This window comes from Falco biarmicus, chromosome 5, assembly GCF_023638135.1.
Source record: "Falco biarmicus isolate bFalBia1 chromosome 5, bFalBia1.pri, whole genome shotgun sequence".
Taxonomy (NCBI): domain Eukaryota; kingdom Metazoa; phylum Chordata; class Aves; order Falconiformes; family Falconidae; genus Falco; species Falco biarmicus.
The window spans coordinates 9,546,130-9,566,835 of NC_079292.1; the positions used below are offsets into that span (position 1 = coordinate 9,546,130).

Sequence of the window (20,706 nt, forward strand, 5' to 3'; positions counted from 1 at the left end):
CCTATAGAACATAATATTTTCTGTATTGTGGCATATTTATAGATGACTGTGTATTTTTCAGACCTATCATAATTGCATCTAAGTATTACCCCAAATTTTACAATTCACATACAGTGTTATCCATTTTGGATAAACATATTAGAATATTTCATTTTGTAGCAAGTCTCATGTAGTGTTAAAAGGATTTCCCTTCTAAATTCTTTATGGTTATCAATAAGCCAAAAATAAATAAATAATAATCAGCAAACTATATAGAGCAACACATACACAGACCAAGCAGGGTTAAAGTATTAAGCAACGTGCAATAAGGAGAAAAGTTTATAATTTCCTTATAGGATAACTTGAATACTTAAAAGTATCTGGGTAAAAAGTGGTAGACTAGGACATAGTCCTGATCTGTAAAGCATCAGGATGTACTTCTGGATGTTCTCAATTATTTCTGTTTCTGAACATTTGGGAGGTGTTCAAATTGCAGCAGTAGTAACATATATATATAAAAATCCCATAATTATAAACTACTGGAAACTGCTACAATACTGCACATACCCAGACCTTTTCAAGAAGAGAAAATATTTATTTCTGTCTAAACCACTAAAAACTGGGAAACTAGAGGTGATGACCCCTCCCTACCCTCCAGTGAGAGAAAACTCTTTTACTGCAAATTCAGACATTTGCAAAGGAAACTGCAATTTAGGCATCTAAGCCAAGGAAGAATTGCAATGATAAATCAGAACGGTTATTATGCCTGTACCTACCATAAAAGCAATTTTCAAAAAATGCCATAAAATGTTTACTGAGAGCCACTGCAGGTCTACTGACAGTTTCCCAGGTTCTCCGCCACTGATTATAAAGTGTTGGTGACTGATTAAATACTGCACTGGAAGGGGCCATTGAAGAATGAAATTGCATTTTCTCCTTGCCTGCCAGAGCTATGAAAGCTGTGCTTGTGAGATGAAACCCTTAAGTAGTAAAAACATACTCAGTCTCTTCACTTGTGAACAATCCTAATGACATGGGAGGCCAAGCTAAGATACCAACTGTGATGTTTGCAGCTAGCAATAGTGAACCTTTATCTGCCACTAGTACTTCATCAAATGAGTATTAACTTTTTCCTTCTGTCATTTTGACTTCTTTTTCCTCTCTGTTGTCTTTCTAGGTTTTTAATGACCAACAAGTTCTACGGAGGCTCAGCTAGAAATTGGTCCACTTTAGATTCAGTTGAGATTGTACAAGATGGAGAAAAGTTTGCTAAATTTAATGTTTCTGTCATCTCTGCTCCTGCAGAGTATTCATTTCATTGTCAGCTGGTGGGAACAAGCAATCACTATCCTGCAAGGCTGATTCCATCCAACAATGAGGCAAAAAACTGGGATGTTTTCATTTCCAGGTTGCAAGTGAGTACACATTGCCATTTCAGAGATAATTCCAAGAACTATTACTTGCTATTGTAGGTGCTGAACGATAGGCATTCATAATGCCCTTACTTTCATTTCAGCCTGAGCAAAAATGTAAAAGAAAAGCTGTTCCCCCTAGGTGAGCTATTCAATAAAGGGGTAAAAAAGATGGCAGTTGATAAACAGCAAGAACATGAAAGCACAGCTTTGAAAAACAAAGCTGAAGTTGTCCACAGAAAAGAAAAAACAATAAAACCAAATGCGCTTAATCAGGCAAAGAATGACTAAGTTTCCATGCCTGTTTAATGAATTGGGCTGCTATTGGAAACGTGGGCCTCTCCATGTGGGTGGGTTTATGCTGCTTACTTTGTTTTTATTTGATTTTTTTTGCACTTTGTTTATCTAGGAAAGTACAGCTTAGTGTGGTTACTGTTTTCAGTGACTTAGACTGTCTATACTCCTACAGACAGAAAAAGCCCAATGAAATTAATTTAATTGAAGGTTTGACATTGACTTCAATCAGGAGCAATACTAGGTCCTGCATGGGCCAGAAGGAAAGTAACTGGCTTTTTAATTTTTTTTTTTTAATGAGGCATAAATTTTCAGTGTATTTAGTGCAGTAGTACACACTACATATGTGAGATATAGATGAGTGCATCTTTATTATTTTGAGCATTGATCTTGACTTAGGAGAAGCACATTAACATTCATATCTTAACACAATATTGCACTAAGGGATCTGTTCGATTAAAGAGGTCATGGAAACAATAGGAATAATTCCAGACAACTGGACTCTTATTTTTCAAAGATGAGCTAAACCATGATAACTGAATACAAATGCTGATAGAAATGTATTTATGATTTTGTTAATAAAGCTCAATAATCTGAGTCCAGATTTGACATTTCTGCTTAAACAATGGGAAACTCAGAGGAACAGCATTGGTGCTGAGATATATTTTCCACAAATTCCAGGATCGAGTCCCAGTTTTTTTGAGAAGCAACATAGAACTATACACCAACTTTGTGAAGGTTCCTCCTGATGGTATTTTTTATAGAAAGGCCTGAAAATACCTGAGTCCATGCAACTGCACGTAGCCTCATCAACTCCTTGAAGTTAGACTTTGGCATCACTAGGCTATGAAAGTACATGTGGTATGAAATGATGAAGTGTCCACTTACAATGTATCTTTTCCTTGAATTTTTATATACATTGATATTGCTGCCTTCTTAAAGCTTCGAGAGGGGCCTTGCTCCATCTTAGTAGGCATCCTTTTATTGGGGTCTTGATCAAGAGTAGAAGCAGTAGGTTTCCCACTTTCCTTATTGATTTGGAGCAGCAGCTGCTTCCACTGTTCGGACAACAGAACTTCTAGTTCCTCTTGGGAAAGGCCTCTTTCTCTCATAAAGTCCTAAGCATGGAACACAAGCTGAGAAGTCCTGCTCTGATCTTTTCTGTTGTGTGAGAAAACAGAAAGTCAACATTCTGGGCTTGTTTCTGAGTTCTCACTGAACCAGATCATACCTTTTCAAGCATCTTCCACGGATACATAGTGACATCTGATTGATCTCAGTATAAGTCTTTGTTCTAGAATGAGGTTTAGAAACCCCCAAGCTCAGTTGCATGGACAGAAAAGCACACCAGATATGCTAAGTGGTTGCAGCCAGCATAAAATCTTGTCACTGAAACTGAGGAACATGATTTTCATGCCAATGTTATGCGATGAATTAGAAACCAGGATCTAGCTGGTGCGATTGCGCTTTGCAATGCTGGGTGTCTTGAAAACAGTATCACTGTATTAGAGGGGCATGGCACCTGCACAGTGAAGCCTTGCATAGCTCTTTCCAAAGCCAGGAGGAACTGATGCAGCATTTTACTTTACTTCGAGCTACCTCAGTCACTACCACCTAAAAAACCTCTGTGGGATACTGTCTAGGTGTACCCATAGCCTAGGATGTCAGCACTCGGAACTGTACACAGTACCAAAACTGCTCTGGTTTTGGTGGGTTTTTTTTGTTGGGTTTGATGTTGTTACAGGAATAGTTGTTCTACCATGATATCTTTTATCCTTTTGAGGATCTCAGATTTGTCTATGAAGTTAAAGAGGAGGCTGCCACCAAAAGCACATTTCTTTAGCATGTGTCATAGTGGTTTAGAAGCCCCCTTGTTCCTAAGAATAACTTCCAAAAACTTTAAAATCAAGAATATTAGGACTCGTTGTTAAAATATTTCTAAACTCAAAAATTAGATGTTCAATGTACACTTAAAACCCATGAAAACAACATTTTATTTGAAGGCTTTGTCAAAGGTCAAGTGATGAGAAAACTCCATTCAAAAAATATGTTAAAAATTAACAGCAAATGCAGACTAGTATAACCACGACAAATGACGCTTGTCCAAACACTAAAATTAAAAAGTTCCACAGTACAGAGCCCTGTATCCAAAAGGCTTTTACATTCATAAAAATTAGAGATTACCATGTGAGTATTTTTAACTTTTCTATAGGTAGAAATGTTGCTAGGAGTCACATTTTTATCTCCTACCTGGATTCTAACACCCCCACAGAAATGATAAAGCTTCAGAAAAACAATAAAAGAACGCTGCATATATTTCATCTCCCGCCTGAAAGTAGACATAGCATTTTAAGAATGTACAATTAAAGCTTTCAGCTCCAAGGTTCAATAAGCATAATCCTGCTTTAAAAAAAACACACAATAGGATTGACATAATAAAATTCAGTATTTCTGGATCTAAATCAGAAGTGGTAAAGCCTTTCTAAACTGAATATACCTGTTAAGTGCTACAAAGAGTTCTTGTAAATTTGGTAACATGTGTGTATTGTTTTCCAGAATTTCATCCATTTTTTTAAGCATAAATGACATAGATCTTCACCTGCTTTCTGTTTTCATTGTAAATAGGTCTTTCAGATTAGATTTCATGACTCCTATTCACATTTTGATCTGTTGTCAAAGCAGTGGCTTAACAAGCGAAGCCTTTGGTGATCACCTCTATTCTCCAAAACTGTGCAGTTATCCAAGCCAAAGGCTTATACTCGCTAATCCTGCTTTAATCAGAACTCTGATTGCCTACAGTGAAAGCAGGCAGTCTTTGCAAGTCACCTACCACGATCTGGCTTGGAAAGATTCTTCTAAGAGGCCCATAAAATCCTGACATGCTGAAATCATCTTCACTCCACAGTACCTAAAGAGCCCTTAGTTCTGCGTATGATAATAGTTTTATTAATTGGTATTCTGGAAGGTGTAGACATTGGCTTTAACATGCATATTACATACATATTTAGGTGCCTGAGCCATGAATGAACTCAAACTCCGAGTGCTTACTGGTGCAGCATGGTATGCAAACCGCCAACATTGGTACCAATAACTTTCCTAGGAAGTACAAATTTTTATTACCACAAAGCTTTCCATTTATTTTATCATAAAGCATAGAGTAATCATGGAATGGGAACATAGAAAAGTAAAGATCCATGATCATCTGCTTCCTTGCTTATTTTCTGGTGAGGGAAATGATTTAAATAAAATAATCCTTCTTTTATTTTTTATTTTGTTCTATAATATTTTATAGAAAATAGTTTTAAGGTCTCATTTCTTTATTGGTGGATTTATGATGTTTGGTGCTTTCCTCACACACCCATTTTAAAGAACTTGTAAATACATAATAATCTCAGTCTTCATTTTTCTTTGTAAAATTATTTAAGCAAGACTCAAAATCACATACTAGATTAATTCTTTCCTTCCTTCATTTCCTTCCACCAGTCAGATTCCCTTCCTTCTGAAGAAATCAATGCTTATGTCATTACGTGCATCTGTGTGGAAGGGGGATTGTCTTCCCTTTCTTCATAGTTCTCTGATCCTCTGATTGGTTTTAACAATTTTTTTAGAAGGATAGGGGGCTCAAAGGCATTCACTTTGTTATACATTTTGCAAAATTGTTGGTTAGGCAGAAAATAGATCCCCAAAGTGGCTGATTTTTCTGAGGGAAATAATATGGTAGGAGCTCAGTCAGTGGCAGACACTGAGAATTCATTCAAAGGAGAGATGTTAGAGATTTTTTTTAACTGCTGGAAAAGCTTATATAGGTTTCATATGTTAATAGAAAACATAGATCCCCCACCTCAGTGAAGCAAGCCCTCTCTCCTGTTTTGAGCCTCTGTTGTCTAAGGCAGTGGGAAGAAAGGTTTCACAACTGTTTTCTCTTTGAATTTTCACTAAAACCCACCCAAAAAGGTCATCTTCGTTAGATGCATTTTAAAGTATGTTTCAGGAGTTCTGCTTGTCAAGGAGTTATTAACTAAAAATCTCAGGGTATTTCAACAAATCTTAGAATCTGGGGAGCCCTTAACTCCAGTGTCTTTGAGTGCTTTGAGTCTCCTGGTCCTTAAGTGGTCATTGAGCAATACTGATCACACATCCCCTTTAGGACTTCTAAACATAATGAAAATTTCTGAAGTGGGAAAACTACTTTTTGCCAAATAAATGAATTCTGCATCTTTAATATAATTAAGGAGGGGGTGTTGCCCTCTATGTCAATGACCAGGTGGAGTGCATGGAGCTTTTCCTGGGGATGGATGAGGAGCTGACCAAGAGCAGGACTCAAAGGAGGGCAAGGACAAGTGACATTATAGTGGGGGTCTGCTGCAGGCTGTCTGACCAGGATGACTGAGTAGATGATTCCCTCTATAGAAAATGTAGAGGACTGAAGGCAGTGGGTTGATCAGCATTGATACCATGCAGCTGTGGCCTTGCCTCGAAGGCAGTGGGTTGATTGACATGGATGATGTGCAGCTGTAGCTCGTTCCTGCTAAGTGGTTAAATAGCCCTGAGGATGGTGGGAGAGGGGGTCAGATGGAGGAGAAGCAGTGGTTTCTGAAGGAAGGAGATACAGCACAGACAGTAGAATCTGACCAACAGTAAAGCCTTGTTGCAGTCTGCTAGTTTGATTGTGCTGCAACAATTGGTGCCCCATGTGAGGCTGACTGAGTTGGACTCCGACTACGACAAGAAAAATAGGAGCAGCCTCACATTCACAAGACCACCTCATGGGGGACTGCAGACACCTTGATATCGGTTGGAGGGACAACACAGCAGGCCATGGGCAATCCAGGAGGTTCCTGGAATGTGCTGAAGATAACTTCCAAGTGACAGAGAAGCTAACAAGGAGAGGTGCCATGCTGGACCTTGTCCTCACCAATATGGAGGGGCTGGTGGGGAATGTGAAGCTTAAGAGTAGCCTTGGCTGCAGTGACCACAAAATGATGGAATTCCAAGATCCTTAGGGCAGCAAGGAGGGTGCACAGCAAGGCACACCATGGGCTTCAGGAGTGCAGACTTTGGCCTCTTCAGGGACCTGCTTGGTGGAGTACCATGAGATAAAGCCCTGAGGAGAAGAGGCACCCAAGAAAGCTGGTTGATATTCAAGGATCACCTCCTCCAAGCTCAGGAGTGATGCATCCCAACAAAGAGGAAGGCAGGCAAAAAACCCAGGAGGCCTGCATGGGTGAACAAGGAGCTCCTGGACAAACTCAAACGCAAAAAGGAAGCCTACAGCAGGTGGAATCAAGGACAGGTGGCCTGGGAGGAATATAGAGGAATTGTCTGAGCAGCCGGTGATCAAGTTATGAAAGCTAAAGCCCTGAAAGAATTAAATATGGTTAGGGACATCAACAGCAACAAGTAAAGCTTCTACAGGTCTGTGGGTAATAAAAGGAAGACTAGGGAAAATGTGGGCCCTCTCCGGAAGGAAATGGGAGACCTGGTTACCTGGGATATGGAGAAAGCTGAGGGACTCAAATGACTTTTCTGCATCAGTCTTCACTGGCAAGTGCTCCAGCCATACTGCCCAATTCACAGAAGGCAAAGGCAGCACCTAGAGAATGAAGAGCCACCCACTGGAGGAGAAGATCAGGTTCAAGACTATCCAAGGAACCTGAAGGTGCACAAGTCCATGAGACCTGATGAGATGCATCCACAAGTTCTGAGGGTACTGGTGGATGAAGTGTCTAGGCCACTATCCACACAGAAGCTGTGGCAGTCCAGTGAAGTTCCCACTGACTGGGAAATAAGGAAGACCTGGGGAACAACAGGCTGGTCAGGCTCCCCTTGCTGCTTGGCAAGATCATGGAGCAGATCATCCTAGAAACTGTGGAGGGGTTACCCACACTTTCTCTACTCATAAAGAAGTGGGGACTATTGAGGAGTAGCATTCCTCAAAGGTCAGTACTTGGACTGGAGCTGTTTAACATCTTTGTCAGTGACATGAACGCTGGGATAGAGTGCTCCCTCAGCAGGTTTGACAAAAACACTGAACTGTGTGGTGTGGTAGACAAACTGGAGGGAAGGGATGTCTTCTGGAGGGACCTTGACAAACTTGAGAGGTGGGCCCATGTGAACCTCATGAAGTTCAACAAGGCCAAGTGCAAGGTCCTGCATGTGGGTCGGGGAACTCCCAAGCAGAAATACAGGCTGGGAAGAGGATGGATTGAGAAAGCCTTGAGAAGAAGGACTAGGGAGTATAGGCTTATGAGAAGCCAGCCATATCTATATCCTGGGCTGCATTAAGTGTGGCCAGCAGGTCTGAGGAAGGTGGTTCTTCCCCTCTGCTCTCATGAGACCCCACCTGGAGTGCTGTGTTCAGCTCTGGGGCCCCCAGCAGAAGAAGGACAGGGACCTGTTGGAGTGAGTCCAGAAAAGGACCACAAAGATGACCAGAGGGCTGGAGCACCTCTCCTATGAAGACAGGCTGAGAGAATTGGTATTGTTCAGCCTGGAGAAGAGAAGGTTTTGGGCAGACCTTATAGCAGCCTTCCAGTACCTAAAGGGGGCCTATGAGAAAGCTGGAGCGGGACTTTTTGCAAGGGCATGTGGTGACAGGGTATGGGGGACTGGCTTTAAACTGAAAGAGGATAGATTTAGATTTGTTGTTAGGAAGAATTTCTTTACTATGAGGATGGCGAGGCACTGGAACGCGTTGCCCAGAGAAGTTGTGGACATCTGTCCTGGTTTCAGCTGGGATAATTTTCTTCTTAGTCACTGGTACAGTGCTGTGATTTAGATTTAGTAGAGAATAATGTCGATAACACACTGATGTTTTAGCTGTTGCTAAACAATACACCACAGGCTTCCCAGGTTTCCCATGCTGTGCCAGTGAGCTGGTGCACAAGAAGCCGGGAGGGAGCAGAGCCAGGGCAGCTGACCCCAACCAGCCAAAGGGATGTTCCATACCACAGAATGTCACGCTCGGTATATAAACTGGGGGGAGTTGGCCAGGAACCACTGATCGTTGCTTGGGGACTGGCTGGGCATCTGTCAGCAGGTGGTGAGCAATTGCACCGTGCATCACTCGTTTTTTTCCATTTGGGTTTTATTCCTCTTTCCCTCTCTCTCCTTTTCATTAGTTATTATTATATTTTATTTCAATTATTAAATTGTTCTTATCTCAGCCCACAAGTTTTATTTTTTTTCCCTGTTCTCCTCCCCATCCTGCTGAGGTGGTGGGGGAGGGAGTGAGTGAACAGCTGTGTGGTACTTTGTTGCTGGCTGGGCAGCTTAACCCATGACAATGCCCCATCCCTGGAAATGTTCAAGGCCAGGTTGGATGGTCTTGTCAAAGGTGTCCCTGCCTAAGGCAGGGAGGTTGGACTAGATGGTCTTTAAGGTCCCTTCCAACCCAGACCACTCTACTATTCTATGAATATCTTGGGTGAAAAGGGGACATGGAAAACTGTCATGCAGAGGATTTGGTTCTCACACTTTTTTAATGTGCAGAGTGTGAGTGGTAATTAACAGGTGCATTTTCTGTAATTACCACATATATTCTGAAACTAGGGCCTACGGTCCATGCTTAATTCCACTCATCTATTTACCTTTTTTCATTTTCAGATTCAAGGCTTCAATGTTGAAAACAATCAGTTTTCCTATGCGAGTGACTGTACAGGTTTCTTCACTCCTGGAATCTGGATGGGCTTGGTGACATCTGTACTTCTACTGTGGATCCTGGCCTACGGAATCCATATGATCATGCAGCTCACAACAAACAACAGATATGATGATCCCAAAGGTCCAGCTCTGTCAGTTCCTCAGACAGAGTAGCCATGCTGTTATTTCCTAGTCTGATATTTATGTTTTTTACAACCTACTACATAATACGTGTAACCTGAAAAGATATCATAGCAGAAAGGGATAATTCAACTACATATATAAAGGATCCTTATGCTTGGCAACAAGAATAATTCTGCTTGTTATTATTGTGATTTGTTAACAGCTGTCTGTGTTAAGGGTCTGAGGTGGAGGTTATTACTCTATTTGGTTATTAGAAAGACCACTACAAACTGCATTCCAATTAACTGTTATGGCAAAGAAAGGTTATCAGAACAGAGATAAATGGGAAGGATGAATAACTTACTTGATAGGAAACTATATATTGAAATTGTTGGTCTCTCTCTAAAGGCTCTTTAGTAAATATGTCACATTGATGCTACGTTTTAAGAAGACTGAACTGTGTCTTGTCATTTTTTCTCTTGAGAAAACCTTCCAGAAAAGTACAGAACTAATAAAGTATAATTTACTAAATAAACAATCTTGAACAGTCTTTCCAAAGTATTTCAAAGTATTGTTCAAATGCGGTATCACAAATGAAAATGGGTGGATTAAGGTTTATGTTGAGTAACTAACTCATATGTTTGGTTTACCCATGGACAACTGATGGAGTTCCTAAACAATATAGGTCCTTGTCCAAACTGATCACAAAATTATATTTGGTGTTATGACAATGAATACAACTTTTCAAGTTCATAACCTAGTATGACTCAATGTACGGTGCAGACAGCATCTTAACAGAGATAAGGTATTTTTTTTAGCAACCCTCCTTTTCCAGGTATCTTTGGAGTACTTAGGAAGTTTGTACCAAAAAAGAAAATAAATTTTATGTAAAGTCATTAGAAGGACTGTGCTAATGTACTGTTGAACTCTGAGCATGTTTATGGTCATCTCAATGACTCCAGGAGCCTGAAAACATTCAGAGTGTGCTGAATTCTTCTGCAATTAATAAAGACGCTACATCTTCTCATTGGGCAATCTGACTATGAAGTGAATTACTAAATGTTATGAAAAGTTAGGAAATAGTAAAAGAGCAATGATAAAATGGTAAAAAATTATAAAAATAACATTTTCATTCTTCCTTCTGTAACTTCCATTACGACTGTTCATGTTCTGTTAGTAGCTAAAGAATAAAAAGGTATCATTTTGACAAAATTACATTTGTCACATGAGAAAAATTCTACCTTTTCTGGTCTTGATCCATGTCATAGGATAATGATACAGAGGAAAGACAGAATCGACTGTTTAACTAGACCAACAATAGTTTTTAACCAGCATTCCTGGATGTCACATTTTTATTATGGAGTCAAAGAGGTAAATTAAATGCTGTCTGAAGGTACTTCTCCTAAATCATTCAATCCTGACCAGGAAAACAAATATAAAGCTGGCATGTAACTAGCAGAGGTGACTCCTCTGCTGCAATATTTTTCCCAAACATTTTTCAAAACCTCAAAGAATGCTGGCATTTTATCTACACAAACCCACTATATTAGAAAGGCACATTTTCTTGGCAAAAATTAGTTGCCAGGAGAGACAACTGGATTTGTTGTATTAATTCTGCCTTCAAAACAAGCTACATGAATGTGAAATCTGAAAATTGGCATCATAGTCATATAACTCATAGCTAGAAGAAAGGAAGGCTATTAAAGGAATTAGGTTGTAGAAAACAGCTTTCTTATGACTTTTATCTAAATTCAGTACAATTTGAAATAGATTTTGTTCAGCAGTGGTGATATATAAGAACTGAAGAACATCTGTACAAGGCCACCCAGCTCAGGATCCTATTTCCAGCAGTGGTATGAGTGTGGTGAGCATGTAGCAGTATTTCCTGCAGATGTTCTCCCATTCTCCACAATTTAAGTTCAGAGACTTTCTCAGCCAGAGCTGAGGTCTCTGTATTTAATAACTCTGGGTGTAGTTATAGTCTGTGAATTTGTCCAACCTCCTCTTGAGCCTGTGGACTCTCTTAGAGCTGACAGTGTCCTGACTGTAGTGTGGCACTGGGGATACCTGCAGCCTCTCTTGTTTGTCTGGGCTGGACTCTGCAGAAGAGGAGGAGGAAACAGAGTCTCATATAGGCTGTACCATGGGGAAGAGATAAGCCTCTTTCAGAATAGATCGGGTTGGAAGAGATGTAGGAAGAAATGTTTGTGTATTAGCTTTTTGATGATTTGGTTAAACTGAAATCCTCTGAAAAGGGCCAGACTGAACTGTCTGCTGTGTTTGATGTTACACATTCCAGGGTGAAGAGAAAGTGGTTTTTTTGGGAAAAGTTTTTCCTTCTATCTTCTCTCCCAACAATGATACCATGAATGTTTTTGTAAGTAGGGCCTGCGGGACCATATAGTCTGTTTCTGTAGTGAGTTGGGACATCCCTGTGGTGGAAAGCTCAAATGATATATTGTAGCCTTTGATATGGTAGGGTTATCCTTGTGATGTCTGTGTTGGGAAAGACATTGGAAAAGGAAAGGAACAACCTACAACACTAGCTGTCCTGGGGGCCAGGAGCACTGGGCATCCAGTCCCTCTCAGAAGAGGACCATCTGCTGTCTGCCCACATGTGGTGGGTTGACCTTGGCTGGCTGGCAGATGCCCACTCAGCTCCTCTGACCTCTTCTCACAGAGGCCACCCCTGCTGTTCACACCTGGGCATGGGCATCCAATACACCACCTCAGGGGAACACGTGTGCTGCTAGGGTCCCCATGCCATCTCGAACCCTTGCAGCTGCACATCATGCTGGAGACAAAGATAACTGATCACTGATTTCAGCAAGGCTGGATTCTGGATTCATCCCTGTTAAATATGGCTCAGCCTCAAGAAATTATAGCAGGATTTTACAGTAGAAATAGTCCAAGAGTAGTGTTTTTATGTAGGCAGTAAAGGAGGAAAAATCATTCCATCTGTCAAGGGAAGACTCAATGAAGTAATCGACTCCTCCTTTCCTTCTGGAAACAATTAATATGCAAATTAATACGGACAGATAATTAATATGCGAATCTAAATCAGCTGAATTATTAGGTGGTGTCCAGGCATTAGAAGGTTCTGTAATTATTTCAACATAAACTGGGATCAAGCAGGGAAAACTAGAGGTGCTGAAAACAAGGAATGACCATGAGAAGCGAACTCCTAAGATAATCAGAAATACAAGAAGCCTTAATGTTAGATACTGGTCACTGCTGGGGAAAAACTAGCGGTAGTCTGAGCAGGTGATGATGACTATGGAGGCAAGTATAGTGATAATCCTATCCTTACATTGAACAAGAGGATGAGACAACCCACACAAGGTGGGCAGGGACTCCTTTTCCTGCAGGCTGTTTTTTCTCTGGCATCCTGTGGTGGGTGGATTTTGGCCATCTGCCAGATGCCCACTTAGCTGGTCTCTCAACTCCTCCCCGCTCTCCTCTTCAACAGGATAGGGGGAGAAAATAAGACACAGAAGCTTGTGGGTCAACATAAAGACAGAGATGCCACTTACCAGTTATTATTATGGGCAAAACAAACTTATGGAAGATTAATTTATTGCTAAATAAAAATAGGTTGGATAACGAGAAATAAAACCAAAATTCAAACAACGCCTTCAGTCTGCACAAGTGCCAAAAAATCCTGTGGTGTCTGATACCTTCCAGTAAAGGAACCTGATATTCAGTTTGCTAATAAAAGTTCTGCTCTCAGATTAGTCTGTTCCCTAGCAAAACTTAGTGCAAAATCAAGGAGAAAAGAGCTCTTCCTTCAGAACTTTGATTTCTAAAGGCTTAAAAATTATTGACGTGCAGGAAAAAAAAAAAAAAAGATTAAAAAAAAAAAAAAGAAAGAGATCTTGCCAAGGGGTGGTTCCCTAAGTAGTCTCTCGGTTCCACAATGTGGGACGGTGACTTTCTTAGTCTTCCTACCTGTGTGGGTGGAAAGGAGACTTATGACAGTGACTAAGCCCAAAGACAAATCATCTGCTATTGATGTCCCACAAGTGAAGTGGCTTCCTTATCTTCATCACAATATTTTGTTTTCCTTCTGTTTGAACACAGGTTCCCTGCTCCAGATTGGCTGGATTTCTGTGTAACCTCTGGACGTGGTATGTTCTTGAATTATTATAGTTGAACTTAGAGTTATATGCAGTTTTATGTATTATCCTTTATTGCCATAATAGAAGATATTTCCTCAATGATCATGTTTTCTGCTTTGCAAATGGTAGTGTGGGTGTCCAGTGGAAGACTGGGAAACCCGTTTTGAGTCTGTCTTAATACACTAACTAGAAGTAAAATAAAATGGTGTACAGTCACTATAACATCATATGCAACTTTCTTTAGTTAATGAAAGCTGTGCAAAAATAATGTTGCAACATAAAAAAACCCCAACAAATGCTTTCATAGAAGTTCTTTTTGAAGGTGGATAAGTTAAGGACTTTCTGATGTAATGTTTGAGTTACAATTTTGTGTATCCTGTTTATTCTGGATAAACAGGAATACATATGGATGGCAAAGTGATCAATTTAGCTGCTTAATGGATATCTTTCACTGAAGCATACTGGCATGATTTGAGATATTACTGTCCTTATCTACCCTGCCTTTAATGCATGTATACCTGTGCCTCAGCTGTTCATTAAGTTTACGGTGTTGTGCTCTGTTTTTCCACCAAGGGTGTAATACATCAGATTTTGCACTAGAGTTACTGAGATGCAGGTGCTTGTCTGGGTCTGTCATTCATGCTGCTAAGTAATAAAATCCTAGCAGAGGAACAAAGCAGCTGCAAACACTGATATCTTTAACACATCATAATGATATTGGGGAAGGATTTTAGTTATAGCTGTCAAAAGTGGAAATCAAAGCATGCAGGCAGCATGTGCCTCAACAGGGTCAAAGACCACATTACCAACAGCCTGAGAGGCAGGACCAGCTCCACTTTAGGCAGTGTGTTTTCTGTCTCTGCATGCCTGAACATAGTTCAACTAATAACCTATGTCAGGGCAAGCTCAGGTGTGCTCTGTTTCATACCCTGCTGTGAAGACCCCTGAAGGTTGTCAATGACAGAAGATACCTAGAGAGCACCAAGTCTCAGCTGTGGCCACCTTCTCTCACTCTGTGTCTTCAGACTGCAATTAAGCAAGGATGTCCCAGGCCCCACATGGTCCCAACCCTTGTCTTTAGTGAAAAAGAGAAAAAAAATAATGTGGAAAAGGAGAAGCAACGCAGATCATCGTCTTCTCCTCAATAGGCAGTAAGAACCTTTGCACTTCTGCAGGGTCACCAGAGTCCTTGCCTGGAAAATCAAGAGCAGCAACCAAGGGCCCTGCCACTGCCAGTGAAGGTGTGCACACCTATGTGATACTGGGCTGTCTTGGAAGGTTGCCCAAGTCAGCTTGCTCTCCCAGAACCACTCTTTGGGCCTGTCTGCGAACTATGGCAGGAGCTGCCGCTTTGGCTGCCCTCCAGAAATTCTGAGGTAGTTAAAAGGGAGTGGGAGGAGGGAACCCTGCAGCTACACCACATTTATCTTACTGTGTGCACGAAGTGACAGAAATGGACCCCAGAGTGTTTGAAACAGGCAGTAGAATTTTGAATGCAAAAATCCGAGGTTTCATCTATCTTTTTATAGCTATCTAGTATGACAATTACAAAACAGATGTTCTGCTTTTGCTTGTAGATCTTTTGTGGTTGTTTACAGCAAGAGTGAAGCGGTTGCATCAGTTTTCATTGATTTAGGTTTTCACAGAAGTTTTTGTGGGTGTACTGGCTGGTTCTGGGGCCAGAATTCAGACCTTAATGGCTTACTGCTATTAATTTGTGTGGTCCAGTAGTGATTAATAGATACCTAAATGGAGAGAAATTATTGTGTGAATGTGTGTGTGTTAAATAGCACAAAAAATTCTTTATTGTATATATATCTGGGTATTCAAAGCTTGCTTATGTTCTGGCATAATTTGAAGCCCTTTCTGCTATAAATTGCTTTTATAGCACTCTGAAGTTCAAGGGGGTAGAAAGGGTTTGGTGGTCATAGACTGTTGGACTGAGCACACTTCTGGGAACAGATAAAAGAGCTAAAGATTAATGGTCAGTTTACTTAATTGTAATATCTGAAACTCTTCCCCGGATAAAATTGGTGTCTAAGAATTAAGACATAGTTTTTTGCCTAATGAATTACTATCTTCTGTTTGTTATGAAACTCTTGGTTAACACATGAGCTAGTTACTTTTACCACCTTACCTTATCAGAAAGGTGAAGGACTCCTTCAGCAGGGTCATTGTTTTCATCTGGAATAGCCAAAGGTTTCACTTCAAAGATTCAGTAAGATTGCATGTTACTCATTAAGTTAAATCTGCACCTTGTCTAATCAGCAGTGTATGTGTCTGCTGCAAATCCAGAGCTGGATTCAGCTGCTATGCAATGGGACTCTCATTCTAAAAGCTGTTTATGGTGACACCATTGTTGTATCTGGAAATTACATAGTGATCAAAATTATAGCTTATTTGTTTCTCTGGTATGGTAATAGATTGGGCCTCCTGCCTCAAAGTGTTAGCACAGAGCTTCACCTGCAACGTAAGCTGCACTCCAGCCCTTTGCATGCTTTGTAGGAAAGGAAGTCTAAAGGGCACTTGCAACAGAGGAGATGATGTCTGTTATTAGTGCTTGAAGTGAAATAATTTCATTATTGTTGTTACGTATTTTTGTGTTAGTGTATTTGGAAGGAGGATGATCTTTTCCCTTTAAACGCCAAGTCCAATGTTAAACAATTACCTATTAGATATTTCTGTTAAGGAACTTAGTAACCTTGCTCTACTGGTGGTGCTGTGGCGGTAGTCATTTCATACCAGATACTATTACAAGCCTCTGATACAGAAAGGGTCCCCAAATCAAAATGTATTGATGGAAATTGCTTCATATGTATGGAAAGACAGCAACCTTTTGACAGAACATAGCCTCTCTTTACTGATGGGCGTGCTGTGAAATTGTCTATTAAGTGAAGAACACAGCTTGTATTTGAGATGACACCGGTTGTGTAGGCCATGTGGTTTAGCCAAGACACTAAAGTCAGCAGTTTTCCCTCTAAACCTGAAAGATTAAAGTGAAGATTACAAATATTTATGTCTCTCTCTGGCAGTGTGGTGCTCCCACCACCTTTCAGAAACACTGCTGCTCTCCAGTGCCACTCACCAGGGCAGCTCCCAGCCACAGCCACCCGATCTGCCTGTCTCAATGACTGTGCCTGACCGCCTGACCTTGATTTAACTTGTCCGCCTTAGCCAAGGTGGTTAGGACTGGAGAGCATGAGTCATTGTCCAATTCTTCTAAAGTTCAGTTTTTGTAAACACATCAAAAGCACAAGCAACCCAGAACTTACACCTACTCAAAAACATTTTAGCCAAAAAGCTGGAAGGATCAACAGTCAAGGACCAAATCTTACATCTCCTTTTGATGAAAAGAGCTGTACTTGCTCACCTCCAGATAAATTCCAATTAGAAATTAGAAAATGGAGGAATGGAAAAAAAAAAATCCTTCTTATAGGCAGCATTTCTAGAATGAGATTGGAAGACCTGCACAGGATACAGGACTTTTGTATAAATCTATGAAATGCTGCAAAAGTTTTAATAAGAAACCTGTAAAGAAGAAGATGAAATTCCCCTCTTCCCAGTTTTCTTCCTGTGGGAAATAATACGTACATAAATAAATTAATGGGAAAACATAGCAGCTGCTTTAAAATGTCAGGAATAAGCATTGTTCAGTAGGAAAGCATATGTTGTGAAAAACAACATGCAAACAGATTTTTCTCTGAGTTAAACGTTTATTCTAAGAAAGTCTCTGCCTCTACTGAAAAAGGGAGCACTGCTATATTTGTTCTTTGGAAAGAGACTCCAAGGGAGACTCTGCAGTGTCAGATGGCTCCTGGTTCTCCTGTTCGCTTGCTCTGAATACATCAGACAGGGAAAACACAGTGTGCTGGTCCACCCACCCCCTTGCAGACTGTGGGCTGGCTTGCCTCATGTCTGCTTGCATTTCAAGGAGCAGGAAAGCAAGGTGTCCTCTCTCCCTCTCCATCCTTGCAAGCATCAGGTAAAGCAGCAGTATTAATGCTCTCCTGAACACACAAAGAGTGTTTCTGAAAACCAAGTCAAGCAATGTTAGCCCTTTTCTCCAAAAAAACCAAGATGTCATCCTGCTCCCTAACAGGCAGAAGTGGTTTGGCAGCTGAATATTGAGCTTTCTGTTGTTTGATCCTTTTTGTTCATGGGGCTACGTTGTCCACTTGCATGTCTGACTTTAAGCTTTGCCTGAGTTGAAGCTCACTTTATTTTCCCTTTCCTTCATGTTTGCAATGGGCCTGTTTGCTAGTAAACAGCAGAAATGAGGGGTGACCTGATCTAATTTGGAAATACTGTGAAGTCCAAAACTCCAGAACATTCTCCTTCTGCCCACACACGAGGCAGCACCTTCTAGCTGGTCCTTCCTGTTAGGTGACCCAATTGCTTAGAGCTGAGCTCAGTGCTTCAAAGCATTTGGCAAATGCAATGCATATCTGAGAGTGGCACAAGTACCATTTGTGGTCCTTTGCAGAGGAAAAAGCTGCTTATTTGTTTAGGAAATAGAAGCTATAGTGCTTCACTTGTGATATTTCAGTCACTTCCATGGCAACAGGCTCTGAGAGAACAAAGCAGGACTTCACCAGATCACATAACGGCTTGAAAATGGAATAGAGAGAATTTTGCATAGCAACGCTGGGAAGTTTCCTTTAACTTTTGAATTTTACCTCTGTTAGTTAACTGATGATTTAATCAGTGAAGTAATTGTTGTTCTGCCAAGCAGTTACAGGAAAATTGGCATTGATTTCTTTCTGTTGTCAGGCATGCCTTGTTTCTGTAATGACAGAGGATGTGCCAGCACAGTGTGATGCCCCTGTCCCCCTCTGCCCAAGGATAACACACACACTATCTGGCAGGTGGCTGTGACGATAACTGTATTTAAGGGGCAGCATCAATTAGGAATGATGGCCTGGTTCAAAGGCGTTGGAATTTTTCCATCTTTTTCTGTGTGCTTCAGAGTTGGCCTGATCTTAGAACGGCATAGCCCATTGCATGGTCTACTGAGTGTGGGGTTGCAAAGTACGTGGCTGAGTGATGGGATTGTGAACCTCCTGCATTTAAACCCTCCTTATGCTCCCAGTCTGAATTAGATCTGGTCACTGTGATTTTAATCACCTCACCACAGGCAGGGAGAGGCAAAAATTACTTTACCCCTCAGGTCCTTGTGTTAGGAGCATCACCTGCTCAATGTCCTCTGGCTGGCTCACGCAGGTAGCGCCAGAGAGGGCTACAGCGCCATGTGTCAAAGGGCTTACTGTTAGAGTTACACACACTGCGGTAAAAGGAAGGGTTATTAAATGAAGTGCTGATATAGGAACAAATGCATGTTGTTTCATTAACAAAATGTTCTCTCATACATCTCTAGTAAACAAACCAGAAAATGCTATTGCAATATCAAGTGCAAAAAAACCCCCACCTAAACACCGAAGGCAACAGGTTTTTTTTTCACTTCATGCAAAAGGCAGCAAATGAGTCAATTATGATTCAAGTAACTGGTTAAGTAGTTCCACAAGTTAAAGCTGAACTGGTAAAACTTTAATTAAATTTATTGCTAGAAATGTACCACTTAGATGAACCAATTATTCTTGCAGAGTATTTCTGTCGTATCTCTGAAAGCATAGCCTTCTCATTGAGCAGAACAAGTAGTCAGTGAGATCTGGTAATTTTTTAGCAGACAAAGTAGGGACTGTCAGGTTGCAGTGTGACTTTTGATTTCTGATATGAATGAAGCGCTTGCCAGCCATGTTAGCCAAATAACTTTTCAGTTCTTCTTTCATTCAGTGACTGCAGCCCAGCTGAGCTTGACAGTCAGAGATTTCAGCTCTATGACTTCCCCTTCTGTACTTGCTCCTACCCAGCCCTTGCATAGCCTGGCATTCACCCCAACAGCCCGCCAGAACCCTGCTCTAAGGCAGCTTTAGGAGTAAATAAAAGAACTCGCTGCTCCACAAAAGCTCTCCATGTAAGTATGGAATTTTATTCTCTGCCTTGAGCAGCCTCAGTTTATACAGCAGGAGACACATCATAAGAAGCTACAATTTCATTCCCATTGCAGAAATCTGTGCAGCAATGTAATGTGTGGCCCAGCGTGGAGGTCTGTGTCACTGACAGATGTTCACACGGCAGTGTGGTTTGATGTTCATCTCTTTGCCTTACTATTTTATATTGCTTTTCTAATTTACGCTGTATGAAGCAGACGCTTGAGATAAAATGCTTTGTCCTTTGTTTTCTTTAGGTCTTCAAATATTAAGCTCCTAAGGAGCTTTGCAAGTACATCAGGAAGACTTGGGGTGGGGAAGCAAAATTACCTGGAGGTCAGAATTGGGGAAATATTTTTTTTCTGACTGTCATTTAGTCTACTGACCATCTACAATATGTCATTTAGTGGTTAATCCTCAGTATCAATTTTTGGGCATGATTTTATGATACCTGCAGTTGGACTTCAGGCAAAGAGCTGAGATAAAGACCCTCATACACCAGTTTGGTTAATAAAAGCAGATGTTGTCCGATGCAGCAAACATCATGCCAGTTGAACATAAGCTTTCAGAGACTGGAAATTAACTCTGTTGAAAGCTAACACCCTTAACATGGCAGCACTCCCGATTACAGGCTGCTTTCAAAACTTCAGATCTTCTTCTCTATGTGCCTTGATTTCTGCTTCAGTAAAATGGTGAATCACTAAGATGTGCCACGAGATGCTCAGGTAAATGATGCTGTGCAACTGAAAAGTGTTTTATGCTTCTTTTGATAGCTGAACATCCATTTCTTCAGGTAGAGGATCCAAACCATTTTAGATTTTTTGTGCCAGTAAAACAACATTAAAATAAAATGGAAAAAGAAGAAATTTTATTTTAGATAAAATGGTACTTAGAGTTTTGACAACTGTCCTAGTTTCCCCCTCACTTATTGTATTGTAAAACAAGATTTCTTTCACTGAAGTAAATTAAAAGAAACTTTTAATGTTATTTTGGTTTTTTTATTGAAGGCTTTGATTTTTTTTGTTTCTTTTCAAGATAAAAGTTTTCAGGTTAGAAGGAAACTAGACATTAAACCCTCAGTGCAATGTGTTCAAAGTTTCAGTTTGAATCTTGTAGGCCAGACTGTAATATAAATAATTTAGCACACAGATG

The 20,706-nt window shown here is 40.6% G+C and overlaps 1 protein-coding gene across 1 annotated transcript in view; it reads left to right on the top strand.

Moving 5' to 3' along the window:
- Positions 1 to 10,604, top strand: part of LOC130150578 (V-type proton ATPase subunit S1-like) — a 56,894-nt gene extending 46,290 nt beyond the window's left edge. Inside the window, exons 9-10 of the mRNA XM_056341666.1 lie at positions 1,157 to 1,394; positions 9,291 to 10,604. Coding sequence (XP_056197641.1) covers positions 1,157 to 1,394; positions 9,291 to 9,500 — 448 coding nt within the window. The 3' untranslated portion in view covers positions 9,501 to 10,604. The remainder of the gene's footprint in view (positions 1 to 1,156; positions 1,395 to 9,290) is intronic.
- The last annotated feature ends 10,102 nt before the right edge of the window (positions 10,605 to 20,706 follow it).